Source organism: Poecilia reticulata, linkage group LG6 (genome assembly GCF_000633615.1).
Source record: "Poecilia reticulata strain Guanapo linkage group LG6, Guppy_female_1.0+MT, whole genome shotgun sequence".
NCBI lineage: Eukaryota > Metazoa > Chordata > Actinopteri > Cyprinodontiformes > Poeciliidae > Poecilia > Poecilia reticulata.
Window position 1 is genome coordinate 26,769,715 of NC_024336.1, and position 19,225 is coordinate 26,788,939.

At 38.5% G+C, this 19,225-nt stretch overlaps 2 protein-coding genes across 2 annotated transcripts in view; both read right to left on the minus strand.

Annotated features, from left to right (window-relative positions):
• Position 1: 1 nt before the first annotated feature.
• On the minus strand, positions 2-14,393 carry ap4e1 (adaptor related protein complex 4 subunit epsilon 1). Its single transcript, XM_008412026.2, has 21 exons — positions 13,958-14,393; positions 12,937-13,008; positions 12,716-12,839; positions 12,395-12,468; positions 11,815-11,936; positions 11,570-11,729; positions 11,319-11,485; positions 11,171-11,244; positions 10,970-11,092; positions 10,776-10,885; positions 10,546-10,685; positions 9,429-9,541; positions 9,233-9,351; positions 7,850-8,152; positions 6,522-6,633; positions 6,306-6,444; positions 5,440-5,695; positions 4,012-4,533; positions 3,739-3,929; positions 2,612-2,772; positions 2-1,394 (listed from the first exon to the last, which is right to left on the minus strand). The coding sequence occupies exons 1-21, from the start codon at positions 14,087-14,089 to the stop codon at positions 1,234-1,236; spliced, it is 3,375 nt and encodes a 1,124-aa protein (XP_008410248.1). The 5' UTR covers positions 14,090-14,393; the 3' UTR covers positions 2-1,233.
• Positions 14,394-15,282: 889 nt separating this feature from the next.
• The window catches only part of gnb5a (guanine nucleotide binding protein (G protein), beta 5a), a 5,514-nt gene continuing 1,571 nt past the window's right edge, over positions 15,283-19,225 (minus strand). Inside the window, exons 2-11 of the mRNA XM_008412025.2 lie at positions 18,470-18,606; positions 18,296-18,337; positions 17,860-17,936; positions 17,646-17,778; positions 17,094-17,237; positions 16,912-17,003; positions 16,757-16,805; positions 16,582-16,678; positions 16,313-16,479; positions 15,283-16,212 (exon numbers count right to left, since the gene is read on the minus strand). Coding sequence (XP_008410247.1) covers positions 16,201-16,212; positions 16,313-16,479; positions 16,582-16,678; positions 16,757-16,805; positions 16,912-17,003; positions 17,094-17,237; positions 17,646-17,778; positions 17,860-17,936; positions 18,296-18,337; positions 18,470-18,606 — 950 coding nt within the window. The 3' untranslated portion in view covers positions 15,283-16,200. The remainder of the gene's footprint in view (positions 16,213-16,312; positions 16,480-16,581; positions 16,679-16,756; positions 16,806-16,911; positions 17,004-17,093; positions 17,238-17,645; positions 17,779-17,859; positions 17,937-18,295; positions 18,338-18,469; positions 18,607-19,225) is intronic.

A 19,225-nucleotide genomic window follows, 5' to 3' on the forward strand; every position in this document is an offset into this window, starting at 1 on the left:
CTGTTTACAAGTGTTGCATTTATTCATGTAGTCCCAAAATGTAGTGACAGGCACTCCGAGGAACGAGGACTCTTCTCTGTACCACAGGCACAAATTAAACATGCCATCTTGGCATTTGAACATAAGGCGTAAGGTTGTGGATGTACAAACACTGTCCATGCCGTTTAAATCAGCATGAGACATGAAAAATACATCAAACTCCACCAGCAAACCCTCGCAGTCCAACAGCACAGAGCTCCTGTGAAGTTAGTATAAAGCAAACAAATCAAATAAATATGTTTTTAATACTGAAAATATAGTAGTGAAAGACTTAAGTTAACAGAAGTCAATGAATGCATAGACGATAATCTTACATGGAAGGCAATGAATTTTATAGAGACAGAAATGTGACATGGGAGTGAGAGCTCTGCTGTTTTCCAAAAGAAATGACTGACACCAATGTAAACTTTAACTTAGATAAATAAAACCCTGGTTTTCACTTTGATCAATTTCAGATTGACTTGATGAGAAAATAACGTTATTTTCATGATAGTAGTTTAAAATTTGTTTTTATACATAATCATTTCAAAAAATCCCTTTAGATTTCTGCTTTCCTGGGATTTTTCCCTTTTACATAGTCATGTAAAAGCAATGCTAGGGTTGTAACGTATGTGAATACTCTAATAATATAGATTTAGAAGACAAAACTGGAGCAGTTATGGGTCAAACATTAACAAAGTCTCACAAAATTAGCAAATAAGCTGAAATGAAGCTCTAAACACTCCAACTTATGTGCATTATAATGTGAGTTTCTTCAAAAATCTTCATGCTTCTCTGTAGTTTACCTAAAACATAAACTACACTTATTGTTCAGCCTTTATGGAGTTTTTTACTGTCAGGACTATTTTAGACACAAAAATGAAGCTAATTCTAAAAGCTTGTTGTTGTTTTTTTTGCTTATTACTAATAAATTTAGTTAATAGTTTCGCAGATTTACTCAAACAGTTATTACAATACTATAACAGTTTTAAGACAATAGTGTCATTTAAAACACCCTGAGGCCCTGAGCTTATTACCTGCCATGACTTCCCATAATTTGAAATCACTTGTGAACAAATTAAAATAAAACAGCAACAGTCAGTAAATACATGAAATCAAAGCAGCAGCTGGTGGCAAAGTGTCCTGCAGATCTGTGGATCTCCTTGTTCAGTGCTTGGTGCTTCTGAGTGGCTCCGGTGCTGCCAGCCGAGGCCCTCAGAGCTCCTGCAGAGCTCTCTGACAGCAGTAGAGGAGGCAGTCCGGCAGGTCGGGGACTGGAGAGCGCAGCCACACAGCCAGCATGCCGGCATGCATGCGACAGTGCATGAGACACGGCTGATCCTGCTGCAGGCAGCAAGCCACGATCGCTTCCACGCCTGAGGGAGCAAACAGAAAAGTCACTCATCAGGTGCCAGTAAAAACTCTGAGTAAAGCATTTGCTTCACTCTGTGTGATATATGCTAACAATTACTTTTCATCAAAGCATATTTTACACTGTTCAGTTGTTTAAATGACTGACATTTGTAAAAGCAAGCAGTTTGTCTGGTAGAAAAATAAGAATAAGGAGGTTAAACATCTGAAGCAAACATGTTAATTACTTTCATGCACAGCAGTGACTGCAGTGGGCAGCTGCCTAAAAGCCTTTTTTGTGGATTTTTATGCTATAAATCCACACAGACCACTAAAGTCGACATCATACAATACACTGCCAACTACTGGTCATCCACTGCAAGTGCAAGAAGAGTTTTGTTAAATCCAATATGGCAGGCAGACGAAAAAGCAACTCAGGAATATCCAGTCCTTCCTTTTACACTTTCAGGTAAAAAAAGGAAAATATTCTGACATTAAGTAACCCCTAAAGACTAATCCTACTGATGTATTTTCCAAAATAACAACTTTGTATTTGGAGAAAATTACAGATACATTTTTTTCCCCACTTTTTCTTTACGCCTTAAGAAAATCAAAAACACTTTGGGAAAAAAATCATAAAGGATCATAAATTATGCATGAAAGGGTTAATTACTTTAAGAGTCAAAAATAGTAACATTTACCAAATATTTTACAGAATCAGATATAATCTAATAACAGTGAACCTGAAAAAAATACTTACAAATCATAAATATGATATAAAACATGTTAAAAATATATTTATAAAATAAGATGTTTCCAAATAGAAAACCTATGTAATTTACATAGACTTTTTAATGCATTTAAAGCCACTTTAAATCAGTTATTTCTTTCTAAATGCATTGACTAAAAGTTGTATTATTTTTATTTAATGAATGCATTTGCGCTTTGTGATTATTCTTTCTTTATTATCCATATAAATCGGATTTTAATATCTATAAGTTTTATGATTTGTAATTGTTGCAGTGCTGATGCCAGTCTTAACCAGGTGTCTCTTGAAAATGAGATTTATAACATTAATGAAAATATCTGGTTAAATAAAGACAAAAAAATAATAATAATAATCTTTTTAAAATACTCTGCCTACTGCAGCCTGGAAATAGCTTTTAAATGAGCATGTTTTGCTTTAACAAGTGAAAGAAGCTGCTCATTACTTGTGTGTGGGATCCCTTTTTTCTGAGCTTACCTATAATTTCCACCACATGAAACTGAAGTTTCCTCTTCAGTACATCCAGAGTGGCCGTGAGGGGATCCCGGTCGTCATGGATCAGCGTCAGGTTCTGCTTGGTGTCATGAGAGAAGGCCAGCCACATGGCTCCGTACTCCTCTGTGGAAAGCCTCAACGCTCTGCAGGAAACAATCCACTCATTTTAAGGCTGCAGCTAACAATGGTTTCAGTTTTAAGTTTACTTTAAACCATATTAGGGATGCACAAATACAAAAATTTGGCCTGATATTGATATCTGATATTAATATTGCAGTTATGGCTGACAGCCAATATTTACTAATACTGTATAATTTACTCAGACTGTCATATTTGGTTATAGTTGGGGGTAAGTAACTTATAAGAAAAAGTTTTTTGTATTTCACTACAGTTTTGACAGCTGTGGAAAAGACCCAACCAGACACGGATAAAAAATAAATGTCAGCTCAGTTTTATTTAATGGATCGACACGTTAAAAAATGACCAATATCGGCCAATTCCAACGTTGTTGCCAACATATCAGCATCTCTATTAGAAACACATAAAAAATGCAAACAGATAATTCAGTTCATTTTTTAAATAATAAGAAAAATGATTTATTGACTATGTAATTATTTTAGTGAACGCTTAATCACTTGTAGCAAAGAATGCATCTTCAGCTAAAAATATAGTTTTACCATCAACATGTGAAAAGCTGTTGACTATTTGCATTGACCAATTAATAATTGGACAGCAAAAGGTTCTTAGAAAAACATTTATTTACAAAATTTGAACCAGTTAAAGCTAAAACTGGCACTAGAAGAGTTCTGGATAGAACATATTTACTGAGAAAATATATATTCTTTAATATTAATTTAAAATAAAACTTATTACAGTGAGAGCAGTAATTGAGGCAATTACATTTTGGTTTAATCACTGCTCTGACTGTGCTGCTCTTTCAGCAAATGGCAGTTTTTTAATCTGTATATTCCAGTTAATGATCAATCGATTACCAAATTATTTGATGATTATTTCAATAATCGATCATAATTAAACCGATTAATCGTTTCAGCCCTGATTAATTTAAACACCCTCCTGATGAATACAAGGAAATCCCAAAACTATCTCACCTGACGAAGATCGCTAGAGGAAGTCTGTAAGAGAACTCTGTTGTCAGGGGCAACCCAGCAGGCGATTGCCATGACATCGTCGCAGACAGATCAAAGTGGACAGAGGGTCTCTTTACAGTTAGGAAATAATGACAAACTGCTACACTGTGGCTTTTTAACTCCTCTGATGGACAGTCAGACACACAGGATACCTTCAAAACAAGAACATGAGATTATATTTCAAAAAGATGCAGAGAAAGAAGATATTTTAAGGTTTTCTGTTGCATGACGCACCTCTAGTTCCTCAGAGTCGACCTTAAGTCGCATCTGCTGAAGGAAAGAGTCTGAGCAGTTGGAAATAAAGACAACAAGAACGACGGAGTCTTCTTTCTGGACGTGGCAGGCGGAGACATCCAGGTTTTGCTTGGAGATCAGAGGAGTGACTTTAGAGTGAGAAAGAGCAGAAAGCTCAGCTGGAAGATGCGAGGCGAGACTCGGGTCTTTGGATCCGTCTGGGTCGTCGTGCGGAGAAGCTTCAGCCGTCACACGTTCATCCCTGACGGGAGGAGTTTCGATTTCCTTCACGTCTGTGTCGGCCGGCTCTTCTTCTGCATCACAGTAGCCGTTCGGAGCAGAGAGGCCGGCTGTCAGTTCAGGCGGTGAGACTTCCAGGTCTGGTGAGTCCAGCAGGTTTTTATACAGCAAGTTATCAGAACCGTCAGAGGGCGAGACAAGCGGGTCAGTTATTTGCTCAGAACTCCCTGAAGCTTTGGTTTTTCTTCTGAAACGCTGGGATGTTGGGTCAGCCTTTCCCATCTGGTAGAGAAACAACAAATAATTCCTTTCACACGTTGTATTAATGCACTACATTAAGGCTGCAGGCATGCAGCGATTATTTATGGAATTGAATAATATATAGATTATTCTGATGATTTTATATCATCAGAATTAATCTGATTAATCTGATTTAAAAAATTGGCACATTCTGCAGATATTTAATTTAACCACTTAAACTGTTTTAAGCAATATTAGAATATATTAAAATGTGCTTTTTAAAATAAGAACGTAAATATTTTTATTAATGCAACAATAGCATTCCTGTACTTGATCATTTGTAGTAAAGGCGCATCTGCAGTCAAAAATATATTTCTAACATAAATATGTAAAAAAAAGTTATATATACATCAGCCAAAATCTGCTTAATAGGAGATTTTTTTTTCTTACCGAATTTGAACCAGGTGAAGCTAAATCTAAGCCACTTAATTTACAGACAAAGTTTTTTATTATCTTGAAATATATATATATTTGTATAATTTTGACTTAATTACTGTTCTGGATATATTCTTCTTTCAGCAAAATGACCTTTTTTGAATCTGTGATTAGTGATTAATCAACAACTAAATTAGTTGACAATTCCTTTAATAACCGATTAGTCATGATTAATTGGTCTAATCCTATTAGTCGTTTCAGTCATATGAGTGTGGATTTATACTTTATAAAAGAAAACCTCAATAAATTTGACCAAAGAAAGCAACACGTTTTATTTCAGGTTTTAAAACTCAGAGCATGAGACAACCATCAAAAGAATAAACACAAAGAAAGCTGTCCTGTCTTCTGAATCTATTTACATATATCTCTGTGTGTGTGTGTGTGTGTGTGTGTGTGTGTGTGTGTGTGTGTGTGTGTGTGTGTGTGTGTGTGTGTGTGTGTTCATCAGCTCACCAGACACACTGAGCTCTGGGAGGCCAGACCAACAAACAGCGAGGACGCCAGCTGCTGCTTTTCCTGGTCACACTCAGGCGTTAGTGTCGGATTCGGTGTTTGACTGTTTGAGGCGTTGTTGTCGCCCAGTTGGTCGGTGGACCGGACCGGGCTGGCGGCCTCGATCCGAGGAGCTTCTTCTGCCTGCTCTTTCTGAGCTAGATAGCCGTCTCTGCCCCACAGCCTCTTTACGCCATCCAGCTTCAAAACTGCAGAGCTGAAACAACAAATCGGACTCAGGATTCAAACTACCGGGAGATAAAACACTTAACGTATTTTTCGGACTACAAGCCCTTTGAACCATGCAGCTTATAGCCCGGTGCTGCTTTTCTGTGGATTTTTCTTCAACCACCAGGGAGCTCTTTAGCAGGAAGTGAATCATTGGAAGTCAAAATTGGAAATCAAAGAAGAAAATGCTAATTTTCATTTAGAACAAGCCCATGCTAGCAGCAGGTACGACAGGAAAATTTCTTCAAACTCATATGATGCAGCTTTTATGTTGAAGGCTATCGATCTGGCAGTACTGGAGGGAAATAGAGCCGCTGCACGAAAACTCGGCGTGAACGAAACCATGGTTCGGCTTTGGAGACTGCGTCCTTAATAAATCTAGCAGATTTAGTAGGACGCAGCCCTCTGCTGCCCTCTGCTGGGTCCTCATGGAAAACCGAGTGGCAGAGGTACCAGCGGCTTATATATGTAAGTTTCCTTGTTTTGTTTTTTTTGTTTGTTTTGTTTTGTTTGTTTTTTTGTAGCTGTGGCTTATAGTATGGTGTGCTCTACAGTCCAGAAAATACGGTAATTCTGCCTGTGGCTGCGTGTCTGAGTACCTGCCCTTGTGTGAGAAATCAGTGCTGTCACCAGAGAGGCCAGAGCTGATGGACAACAGGGTGGGAGACTGTCTGTCGGTGATGCTGCATGAGGATATGCTGATTGGCAGCGACAGGCCGTAGGGCTCCAGGTTCAGCGCTGAGACAAAGAGCAGCATCAGGACAAGCCCAAACAAAACAGTGGAAGCTGTGCCAAAGCATTTGCATGAGTTTCACCTTTTGAGCGAGACAGTTCTTCCTGCCTTTGATGAGGAGGCTTGTAAGGAGCCGCGCCCGCAGCCAACGCCTCCGACACAAATCCATCCAGAAATGAAAGCGAGGAATCCACCTGGAAAACAGCGCAATTAAAGCTGCAAACAAGCCCATGAAAATAATAAAGAAACTGGATAGCTGCCAATGCCATGTCTGAAATTATGGCTTCATTTTACCTGACAGAGATGTGTAAAACTCTTACAAATATCTTCATAAAAGTAACTGTTAGACCTTAAATTATTTAGACCTCCGGCATTTCCATTGTTATTGCACATGTTTTTCTGCACTGAAAAAAACCCACAAATTCTAACCAAGTATGTTTGTCTAGTTTATCGTACAAATATTTCAGTACACTTGAAATAAGACAAAACTAATTTACAAGTAGCTTTTCATGAATAAGTAGGAGATTGTTTTAATTAAATAATTTCTTAATATTGATGAAAAAGTACCAGTGCCACTGGTAAATTATTTAACTTATAACAAGACATTTTTCCCATGTGGTAAGTGAAATAATCTGCCAGTGGAACTAGAACTTTTTTATCGATATTAAGGAATTACTGACTTAAAACAATGTCTTATATCTAGAAAAAATTTACTAGATTTTGTGGGTTTTTTTAGTAAATAGTCCATCTTTTTCAATGTTCAATGCACATTATGTACATTTTTGGAAAAGTTGCACATCCCTTGGATTGCAATAACAGTATTTATATTTCTAATAACTGCACAGTAGTTCCTATTTTGTTAGTCGTCCACTGCATATTATTGTCTCTATTACTACTATTATTGTTGTAATTATTGTGATCCTTTATACTTGATGGTGCTGTTAAATTTCCCATTTGCGAGACAATAAAAACGTCTTCTATTCAGATTCGTATTTCACATTTTAGCTTTTGAATATTTATTTATATAAGCACATAAGACTTAAAACAACAAGATGACCTGATTCTAAATTTAAAACATCATTTATATTATGTACCTGATTAAAAAAACTGCATTAATATTCCACTACAGTCCTGCTGTAAACCTCAACTTTCTCACTTCTCTAGACTGTAGACATGCTGCAACAGCTGCTCAGATTATTGCTGACGGCACTTCTTGTTGATCTGGTAACTATTCTTATTACTATAATAAACTCTGTGCCATGGAGGACATGTACATGCAGGTCAACAAACCAGCACGAGGCATTAAATCAGCATTTACTCTCCTTTTTTCTACGCTTACTTCTTGAAAATAAAGAGTTAATGATGTTTAAGACATAACTCGACTGATCTGCGGCCATGCTTGTGTATTACCTCCACAGGCTCCATGCTGGCACTTCGCGGTAACACCTTGGCTTGCAGTTCAGAGTCTTGGCTGAGGATCTGCAGCTCCTGAGCTCTTTGTCTCAGCATGGTGTCCAGGGAGCTGCTGTAGGTTTCCGAGACATTGTGAACCAACGCCAGAGCCGCTCCGCCGGGGCAGAGCTTGGTCATGGCCATGAGGACCCAGCACTTTGTTTCACTGCTGCTGCTCTTCATGTCCAACAGTTTGGCCAGCAGCCTCACAACGACGTCTGACTCAAGATCCTCCCTCAAGTGAGAGTATTCACCGAGAACCTAAACGCAGCAATGACAACAACAAAAAACTGTAGCACAGGAGCCAGGGTTCCTGCACGTTTTTAATGTCAACATTTTAAATTTTGACACTTTTCTAGACTTCTTAGACCTTTATCTCACTTTACAATGTTGACTAATGTTTCATTTGTAATGTTTCAAAAGCAACTCTAAATAGGTGGGTTTTTAGTCTAAATTTGAAGAAACTCTACTAATTTAAACATCCATCCATCCATCTCCTTTACACCCTTGTCCCTTAATGGGGTCGGGAGGGTTGCTGGTGCCCATCTCCAGCTAAGGTTTCGGGCGAGAGGCGGGGTACACCCTGGACAGGTCGCCAGTCTGTCACAGGGCAACACAGAGACACACAGGACAAACAACCATGCACACACACACTCACACCTWGGGGTAATTTGGAAAGGCCAATTAACCTGACAGTCATGATTTTGGACTGTGGGAGGAAACCGGAGTACCCGGAGAAAACCCACGCATGCACAGGGAGAACATGCAAACTCCATGCAGAAAGACCGGAGCCGGGAATCGAACCCAGAACCTTCTTGCTGCAAGGCAACAGCTCTACCAACTGCGCCATTAAACAATCCAAACTAATTGAAAAACCTGTTCACTTTCTCGCCTGTGGTGGCGCTGCACCACCAACCCTTCAAGGAAACTACACAAAAAGCGTAGAAGAAGATATGAGCGCAACCTCCTTCTTCGCAAAATATAAATAAAAATGGAGCAGCGTCAGATTTTAGCGGCTGTAGGATTTCGCTTTCCTCTTTGGTAAAAGACCAGGTTCATTTTGGTCATATTTACTTCGCTATGATTCACTTCCTGCTTTTGGAGCAGTCTCCACATCTGCATTCGAACCGAATGAGATTTCACTTCAACCGAACTGAAACTTAGGTTTTTAGGCGGACGAGAGTTCACTTCTTTTTGGTTCACATCAGATTTCTATTACGCATTCACACTTCCCCAAACGAATCAGACTTTGTAGACAAACGTACTAGAGCTCGACTAAAACGGACTAAACCTTGAGGTAAAGTAATGAGCAACTGAGGTTTATGTGTGAGCAACTCTCACCCAGCAGATGACTTGAAGAAAACGCTGTGGCAGTTTGCTAGAGTCTCCTTGTAGCAAAAAAATGTATGAATTCAAAGCAAACAGCCTCAACTTGTTGTCCTCCTCCACACTGTCAAATCCTGGAAACATTAGGGGAAAAAAAATCACAATCAAATAAGTTCACCAGCAGAACGAGTGGGATTTGTGGTTAACTCACCCTCAGAGAGAAGTTTAAGAAAACTGTTTGGGATATCCGGTTGTAACAAGTCTCCACCGAGTGAAAACACTGTGTTCATGGTATCAATAAACCATTTATTATCTGGTGCATATGTGCGAAAGTATATAGGAAAAAAATGTACAATCAAGACAAATCAAAGCAAACAAACTGAAAGTTCAGCATAAATCTTTTGAAAAACGTTTTTGCTGCTTCTCAAAGATGATCTCTTTCATCCTCAAAGACTTAAAAAAAAAAATTCACACTTGTTTACCTAAAGTTACCATAATTGTTTAGAGTACCGGTACTGTAATTACCAGACAAAAAAACGGAATCACAAAACAACTAAAAAAGCTAGACAAAATTAAAGTTGGGCAAAAAAAAAACTATAAAAAAGGCCCAAATAATGTCAACAACTTTTCTATTTTTTATTTTTTTAGATATTTTAACTTTTATGCATTGAAAATAACCAAAATTCAGCAAGAACTTTGTGCTCTTTGACAGCTTACTACATCTGCATACTTCAACTTAGAAACTCCTTTCAACTTCTAAATAAATCACAAGATTTTAAGCCGTCTTCAACCGAGTCAGTATTCTGATATCCCTTACGGATTTTCTAAATTCACAATTGAGGTTTTAATTTTTGGCCTTTATCATTTTTGTAATGACGGAATTCTTCAACTGCCAGAGTAACCGACGCTTTTTCAAGCTTGACTGCTTTTTCACAAACAAAATGCTGCTGTTCGTACATAATTCATTCTAGAGAAACAATTTAAGCATCAAAACGTAGCTACAAGTGTCTGCTTTACGGAAACATAAGCGCCATTGCCGAAGATCTTAGTTTTCTTTCAAACACTTCCGGAGTGCAGGAATGTCTGCCCTTCCTCCATTGGGCTCCATGTAAAATATTTTCACGTTTGTCTCTCTGCTCAGCGTCTTCTGGTGCATTCAATCAGCAGATTAGCTGGAATATAAGTTTTTCTAATTATTATCATTGTATTTTCTGTTTTCAGCTCAGTATGACCATATTTCTACAAGTATGTACTACAGGCACCAAGGGGTGACAATACAGTAAAAAGATGCAGATTTGAGACGAACACTGTAACATTCGTAAGGATATTTTTCCGCCAGTTCTGCCACCTTCCCCACCAGGTCAATGGTTGTGTGATCATCGTCACTGATTCGCAGAAAGTCCAGCATCTTCTCAACGATCACCGTGACATTCTGGTCATTAGTTATTCTAAAGAGCAACTCCAGCGTCTGGAAGAAAGCAGATTAAAAACCCAGTGATGACGGAAACCTTTGACCCTCTGACATCAGAACCAAAGACTGGAGCCAGATCCGACTCACCTCCCGCTTGATGATGAGGTCAGGATGATCGAGACACTCGATAATGGTCATCTGATGCTGCAAGGCTAACTTTGGGTCCTGCTGGACCACGTAGGTGAGAGCCTTCAGACCTACAGAAACATTAGCTCATAGTGTAACTCTCACTTTTTATTACGGGGGAATAATCTGTGAGGAATCTTGCTTTCTCATCTCACCCAGATACTTTAGATTAATCTTCGGAGACAGAACAAAGTTGCCGATGCACTTTGCAGCTTTCTCCAACAAGTCCGATTTGGGATGAATGGTGTAAATACATTTTACACACTCGTACAAAATAGCTGTAAAGAAGGAGAGATGCAAGTGGCTAATAAAAATGTATCTTCTAGTAAAACATTTGTTAACGAGGCCCAACCCACCATATGTGATGTTGTGGTTCATCTCTGCCCGTCGCAAAGACTCGTCAAGGATGTCATACATTATCTCGCTTGTGCTGTGCAGAGAGAGAGGAAATTATAAAAACTTTGTGGTTGACAATAAACACAACAGGAAGTGAGAAATTATCACCTCTGGTCATTTTTCCCCAGTAAGGAGAGTATTCTGAGGAGGTGGATTTGAAGCCAGGGAGCAGGAACACTGTGATAGTTAAAGTCCATGGGCAGCTTCCCTCCCACCACCTGCTTCAGGATGGTGACAAAACTCGGCGCGAGATCTTTGTAGCCTTCTGGATTCTCCTGAAATAAACGTAAAACCATATAGCAGCAAATTCCACCACAGAGATCAAAAATGCAACATGAAGCGTTTAAATGATTATTTACTTGAATGAGCTGCAGGTAAATGTGCAGAGAAGCCGACATCACGCCGGGGTCTTTGTCGCACAGCGCTTTGCGGAACTTGTTGTGAATGTGCTGAACTTGATTCGGCGCTATCAGGTAGAATTTATACAGGGCCAGGACGGCTTTACGGCGAATTATTTCTCTGCAGGTTTGTAACAACAAACACTCGTCTGTCAATCCGCTTCAGTTTATTTGTCATCTGAAAAAAAGCATGAAGTGCCTCTTACTTTGGGTGATTGAGCTTTTCCTCCACCAGGGGGAGGATGGCGGGGATCATGTCTTTGGGGAACATCTGGCTCACCACTGTGAGCGCCATGCACACCTCAATCAGATTCGTACTCTGAAGATCCTGCAAACATATCCACAATACCATTATGAACCCTTCAATGTCTCAGTGTTTTCTGTTTTATTTTAGCTCATGCAAAAGTATCACTATTTTCACATCTATCACATCTTTTATTTTAATTATCAAGGTTTGACAACGATGTGGTGCAGAGCGAAGATCAGAGATTAGAGCTTGCCTCAAATATTCCCCACAGCACATGGAGCACATTGATATTTCAGCCTGATGTTTTTAAAATAGAGCCTAATAATTTAGCACAATCTTAACACCTCTAATCATAATCTACAAATTTACAGCTTCCTTTGAAAAGATGATAAATCCTAATCCAGTGGTGCAAACTTTGCTTGAACTTCATTTGCCTTAGGCTATTTGCTTTTGCCATTTTTTTTATGAAGTGTTAAAATTTTTATAAATGTGACTAAAGAAACATGACAGTCAAGCTACAAAACACCATAACGACTGACCTTTAGCACCGTGTTAACCAGGAGAAGAAGCAACTCATGACCTTCATTCAAAAACAGCGACACAGCAAGGTAACCTGAGAGAATCACAAACACTTTAGTGTTTTATTATTATTAGAATATTAGAATTTAAAAAATCTAAATCTGAACATTTTGAGCATTTGCTCCTTTTCGTGCATTTATACATTAATTCCCCCATGCTCTACTGAAACATGCTGTGTGGTTTTTTTAAAATACTGTCTGCTTCAGAAGATGCTTCCCTTATAAAATTATAAGAAAGTGCTTCTACTCTAACTTTGTATAATTTTATGCCTGAAAACACACCGACTCTCTTCTCCAGAACATTCCCCTGCTGGGCCAGTTTAATGGCGTGGATATAGCTGAAGGAGACGCCGTAACCCAGCATCTCACAGTAGATCGCTCTCACCATGAGCTCCTTCATCTGCCTCTAAATCGGATAACAACAGAAAAAAAAATAAACAAATGAACAAAGATAATCTTGTTGTAGTGTAAAAGATGAAATGGGGAAACAATGAGATGAATACCATAGTTGTGTTAGGGGAAGACACTTGTTCTTTAATTAGCAGGAGCTCTCGTTGAATGAGTTTCTCCTCCTCCTGCACAAAGAAATGTAGAAAATGATACATAATAACTAGGAAAGATTTAATATGCAGTAACTTTTGCTATGATAATATCAGTGCTCACGTTTCTCTGTAAATCTCAGCTAATATCAGCCCGTCACAATAAGCAATAAATCAACTAATCGCATGAGAAATCAAAACAAGCTCAATAATTTCCATCTGAATGATTTATCAATTTTCTCTTCTCTCTCTTTCTACCAAAAATTGGATGATAAAGTTTTCAAACTGGCGCCTTGATCTCAAATAGCTCCTTTCTTTAAAGGACAATTTTGTTTACAGAGGCTTCATAATTCATTTGTTGTTTTGTTTATTTATTTTGAATATTTAAAATGTCTTCCATTTCCACATTAAAGTTTATTGATATATGACTATGTGTTCTTGCATTATTCTGCCGTTACTATCGTATTAATTGAAAATGGTTTCAAAACAATATAATAATTTAACACAATAACTTCTGGGACAATTTATCGTCCAGCAAAAGTTGTTATGGTGAACCTAACATTTAATGCAGTCAAAAAAGTGATACAACCTTGTATCACCAAGGCTGGCTAATATAACTTTGTTACATTATTATAAAGGTGTTTTTAAGTTAAAGTTCTTTGTTCTTACAGTCAAACTAAATAAAATAACCTTAACTTTTACGTCAACATTGTTAACGATACACCAAATAGCAACAGCCTGAGCCCAACACAAGCACTTGAACGCACCATCGAGAACAAGTCTTTCGAAAGTCTCAATACACTCCACGACAATTACTAAACTACGACAACAGACCGTGTGTTTATGTCGCACTATAATTAACTATGTGCGACACATTTACTGAGGACAAACATTTTTTTAATGGAAGAACATAGCAGTTTAGCAAGCTAATGTAACAGCAACACATCAGGTCGCAACTTTTGTGAGCTTTATAGGATCGACTTACATGTTTAGATGTTAGTTCAGTGATGAGGTTTCCTAGTTTAGAGTTGGAGGAGAGTTTTGCTGAGCCAGGCTGAGAGTCTAAAGAGAGCAGGCTTGGTAGGGCTGTCAGCGTTTTCTCCACAACATCGCTCATTTTGACAACAAACAGCGCACTGTCCGTGTGACTTCTGTACTAAAACACACAATTGTTGGATCACCTGTTAATAAATATTATTACATTATAGATAAATTGCCAGTTGGGCATTTAAAACAGCTACTTTAGATAAAATAACATCACAGATCCTCCATTATTTTTAAGGAAGACCGACAAAAGCGTATTGGTGATGTCACTTCCGCTTTTCAGAAGGATTGGTGATGGGAATTCCGGCTCTTTTCCGGGAGCCAAGTTATTTGTGCGAAATTTTGTTTCCCTGTGAAAATCTGTTCATGTTAAGGTTGTAACTTTCAGTTTAATCGACAGTTGCTGTCATAAACAAGATATCAATTCTAAAATAAATAAATACAACCGTTCTTATGTGAGGTTCTTCTTACACAGTTTTGTGTTTTTAATCGCCAAAAGAATCAATCTTTTTTCAACTTTTGTCATGTTCACTGTAGCCTAATATTAGTCAGCCACCAAACACTGTTTTCCAACACGTTGTGTGCATTTATAATTTTTTTATTGCTGATATAAAAAGATGGAAGCTAGCTGCTAGCAGGACACGAAAAAAAATGAAAAAATGAGTGTAGGCTTTCCAATAAAATATATTGGATGAAATATATTTATATTTCCATTGGTTCATTTCTTATAAAGTTGTTTATTGGTCTAAGATAATAAGTACTAAGTAACATTTGTATCAAAAGCCTTAAAAAAATGTCCCGATGATTATGAGATGTAACTTTGGCAAATAAAGGAAAATATGTCCGAGTCCATACTTGAAAATTCCAAATTCTGACTATTAATGGAACTCACTATTTCGTGTTAAAATAAATATGACCTTAGTTTTTGCCATTCTTTGCTATTTCGTAGGGTACTTTTGCAGCTCAAGTTTTAGACAGATTTTTTTTTCCGGGTACAAAATGGTGCCCCCTAGTGTCGTACATTTTGTACCGACTGTTCGTTCACACCAGACATTTAGTACCTATTGTGGCAAATTATTTTTGTTTTATTTATTTTGTTCTTTTTTATTCATATTTTTTCATAGTTTGCTGTAATTAAATGTTGTGTTACTCAAATAAGTAATATCCAGTAGGATCTTACTTAGAGCTATTACTTTGTACATAAATTTAAAAAAAAAATTTAGTAAAACAAATCCCTGTGAGATATAGCAAAGTGATGGACACATATAGATATTCAAAACTTGGTTTATTAGATTTATAATATTCTGAATAACAGTCCCTTTTATATCTGTACACTAAACTACAGCAAAATAATTACAGTGAATATGAAATTACAGCCATCACGCAGTTGCTTGGGAAGGAGTGCATTAGTGCAATCTTTTTCAAATGTAACATAGAAGTAGTTGAATTAGAAGCTGGAGTCCTTAAAAAAAAGAAAGTGGTTTATTATGACTGAATATTTATGCTTGGAAGCTGTCTTGAAGAACTGAACAACATACAATTAAAAAAAAGCCTGGTTTATTATTGCAAAATCAAAATTATAAACTCTAAGCATAAATGTAATTTATTTACTTCAGTTTAGATTTGGAAGGCTGCTAAAAATATGGAGTTTACTCATTTTTTAAACCTTTTTTCACCAGTTTTTTTTTTTTTTTTTTTGTATTTTACGTCACTCCCCATTGGGTATTTTTAATAAATGTTTCAATTAAGTATTAAATAATTATTTTTTTTCAGTTCTAGCTCTACAGGGAGGGACTCTCCTCCTTCCCTGTCAGATTTGTTTGGTTTTTCTCCTCAGACTGCATCTTTCATTACCACCGGTGAAGAAAACAAATAAATATTGTCCGTTATGTGGGCACACGCAATACAATACTTTATTGTGTCACTTCTACCCTATGCCAATGCAAGTCTCTACCATTCATATTTTCTGTAACATATTAAATATTTCTGTGCTATTTTCTTTCAGTCGTATTGTAATGCAAGCGTGCCAGAAATATTTAAATCTACCCTGACCAGAAGACAAGATTATATACAATTCTATTGATATGCCCTATGTACAACCAAAAACTGAGTTTCTATCTCGCTGATTGTACGCTAGCAAACAGAAACGTCCGTGTGCCTTCAGTAGTTTTCACCGGAGCGCGTTTAGGCCCAAATCTGGAACAAAAGGGGAAACAAAAACAGCAGGTATTATCGATGAAAGTTGGTAAAGAGTGCAGAAACGATCAACTAGAGAGAAACCTGTTGTCCTTCATACCCGGAGAGTGTGATCCCAGGATCCTGTGCAGAAGGCCGTCCCATCGGGGGAGACGCGCAGAGTGCTGACCCGGTTTTCATGTCCAAACAGGATGGAGACTCGAGTTCCTTTCAAAACGTCCCACACGTTTATGGTGTAGTCGTTATATCCGCCAAACAGTAGCCGACCTTAGGAGGTCATACACAGACACGAACATATTTTGTGTTTTCTGGAAGCAGGAACTACATGCAGTGCAGATGACATCAGAATCCGGAGCGGGAAATTTATACCACTGAGCGAGAAATCGACGCTGGAGACCCCAAAGATGATGCTCTCCTTGGAGTAAATGGCAACTTCTCTGTCGGCCCTCAAGTCGTACAGGCGGCACTGAGACAAAACGGGGGAAATTTTTATTTTTGAGGCAAAAGTAAAGCACTTTACACAAGTCTTTAGTGGTGGACTTACTGTGGCATCATCTGAACCAGATGCAAAAGCATCTCCACTTGGATAGTATCTATATTAAAACAACAAGGGGAGAAAATTATAAAAACTATAAAAAGCATCACATTTTCAACAGTGAAAATCAAACAAAATGAGCCTGGAGTAAGACAGTTACATACCGCACGCTATTTATGTCAGATTCATGAGTTTCAAATGACTGAATGCACTGTCCCGAACGCATGTCCCACACGTTGGCCTTCTTATCGCAGCCCTGCCGGGAGAGTCGAGGTACAATTTAACAAAAACAAGCTTTCAAAGTGTTAACAAGCTGCAGACAGAGCGGTGCGGAGGCAGTCCTCACCCCTGAAACAAACGTGTTTCCAGTCTCAGACGGGGCCAGGTCCAGACAGAGCACGTCTGCAGCGTGGCCATGGAAACTCTGCAGCAGCTGCCCGCTTTCCACATCCCATAATGCACAAGTCCCGTCCCCGCTGGACGTCAAGATCTTCGACAGAAGCAAGCAAGACGAAGGAGAACTGGATTCATGCCCTTTGTACCATTTCACATCTTCCACAACCATAAACCTGAATGTATTTTATTTATACAATTTATGTGATAAAACCAACACAAACGAGTGCGTAAGTATGAAAAGTGTTGCAAAACTGAAAGTAACCCTGAAAAATACAGACTTGTTTATTCTAACATCACCAAATACAATCCATTTTTCTTCAGTCGGAGCCTAAAAAGCAAATGGTGTCCACTAAATAAACTAAACTGAAACTGAATTGAATTGAATTGAAGAGGTTGTTGCTTTGCGTTTGCTGTGAGAAACATCATGTGACCAGGACTCACGCTCCTGTGAATCATTAACAGAATTAGGGCGCCATGTTTCTGTTTTTTTTTATATTCTCACCTGCATGTCTGAGTTGGTGAAGCTACAGGCAGACAGGTAATTTGTGTGCATCGCCACCGACTTCTTCTTCGCTGCCAAGTTCTCGTTCTTGTCCAGGGACAGAGGGTACACAGAGCATTTATTATCCAGGCCCCTGTGACAGAAAACAGGCCCAGTTCACCAAGCACTGAATGAGCAAGCAGGTCCAGATTGCCAAGGGTTGTAGCAAACTCACCCACAAGCTACAGCGCAGCCAGATGGAGCGTAGGCGCAGGCCATCACCCAGGTGCAAGGCATTGTCACAGCGTGCTCCTAACGGACATCAAAACACAAAGCAGCGTGAGCGAGGCGATGAATCACTCGGCATGATGACAACAGGACAGAGAGGAGCATGGATATAAGATGTATTCAACACCTTCTAAAAATAAAGGAAGAATATTTTGGATTAAATGTAGACAAGTTTTAACTCAGGCTATTAGATGTTAAGTTTTCTTACTTCTCTTTTTGTTTGTCTAGTATGTTATTTCCTTTCTAAAAGATGAATGCATTAATAAGAGTGTCTTTAATGTTCTCTTTGTACTTAAAATATCAATCTGTCAATTCATCCATCCATCTGTTTACACGAATATCTGTTTCCATAAAATGCTTCATGAACTGGAATAGAAGATTACCTTGTTAGTGGTGAAAGCATCCCATACAATCACTTTTCCATCCTGCATTAAAAGACAACAGACATTTAGAAACTGGGAAATCAAAATCCTTCAACAAACAAGAAAAAAGTTTAAAAACTGGTTTAAAAATGGGCAGCAGATAAAATCCGAGCAGGAGAAGGAAGGAAACCCGACCTGTGAGGAACTGACGATTCTCCTCTTGTCCTTGCACCAGTCCATGCACAGGACTTTGTTGCCGTGTCCCTTCAGAGTCCTGCGGGTTTTCATGACAAACTGACCCAGGGCTTCCACTTTCTCTGCCACCTGGTGAACTGCACCGACACAGAGAGCGAGTTGTTACAAAAATATGAAACTTTTCAGATCTAACATGCCACATTCAACAGCAGCTCGGCCTGAATGTGTGGAGCTGTCGCCCTGCAGGACGACAGCTCCACACAAATTAACGACGCTCCATCCGTCTTCCAGTCCTTTCTAAGGAGATTCTCTGTTTCTGCTGAATTATAACAGCCACACAGCATGATGCTGCCACTACCATGTTTCTCTGTGGAGAAGCTACATTAATCATATGTGATAAACTGCAAACAGAACTTCCTCTGGATTTCTTATTTCCATCCACACTACTAGGGTAAATTTGTGGATAAAATACTATGTGATGTGTTACACTGTGTGGTTGAAAGGTAGCAAAACCTCAAGGAGAAAAAGTTCAAGAAGTGAGAACAATTTTACAAGACTTTGGATTAATGCTTCAGTAGTACTTGCAATATTAGGATATTAATTATTAAACTATGACATAATGAAAATAACCTTTATTTCTGCTAAAGGGAAATTCAGAAGAGGATTTTATGATGCCTGCGACAGACTGGCGACCTGTCCAGGGTGACCCCGCCTCTCGCCCGGAACGTTAGCTGGAGATGGGCACCAGCAACCCTC

Bases quoted from the DNA above. Each gene is read 5' to 3' on its own strand.
- ap4e1 (XM_008412026.2), bottom strand. From the start codon at position 14,089: ATGAGCGATGTTGTGGAGAAAACGCTGACAGCCCTACCAAGCCTGCTC. The intron at 10,886-10,969 runs GTGAGATGAGAA...ATGTTTCTGTAG, and splicing joins GATTAATCTAAAGTATCTGG to GTCTGAAGGCTCTCACCTAC. The intron at 6,445-6,521 runs GTGAAACTCATG...TCTTTGTCTCAG, and splicing joins AGAACTGTCTCGCTCAAAAG to CGCTGAACCTGGAGCCCTAC.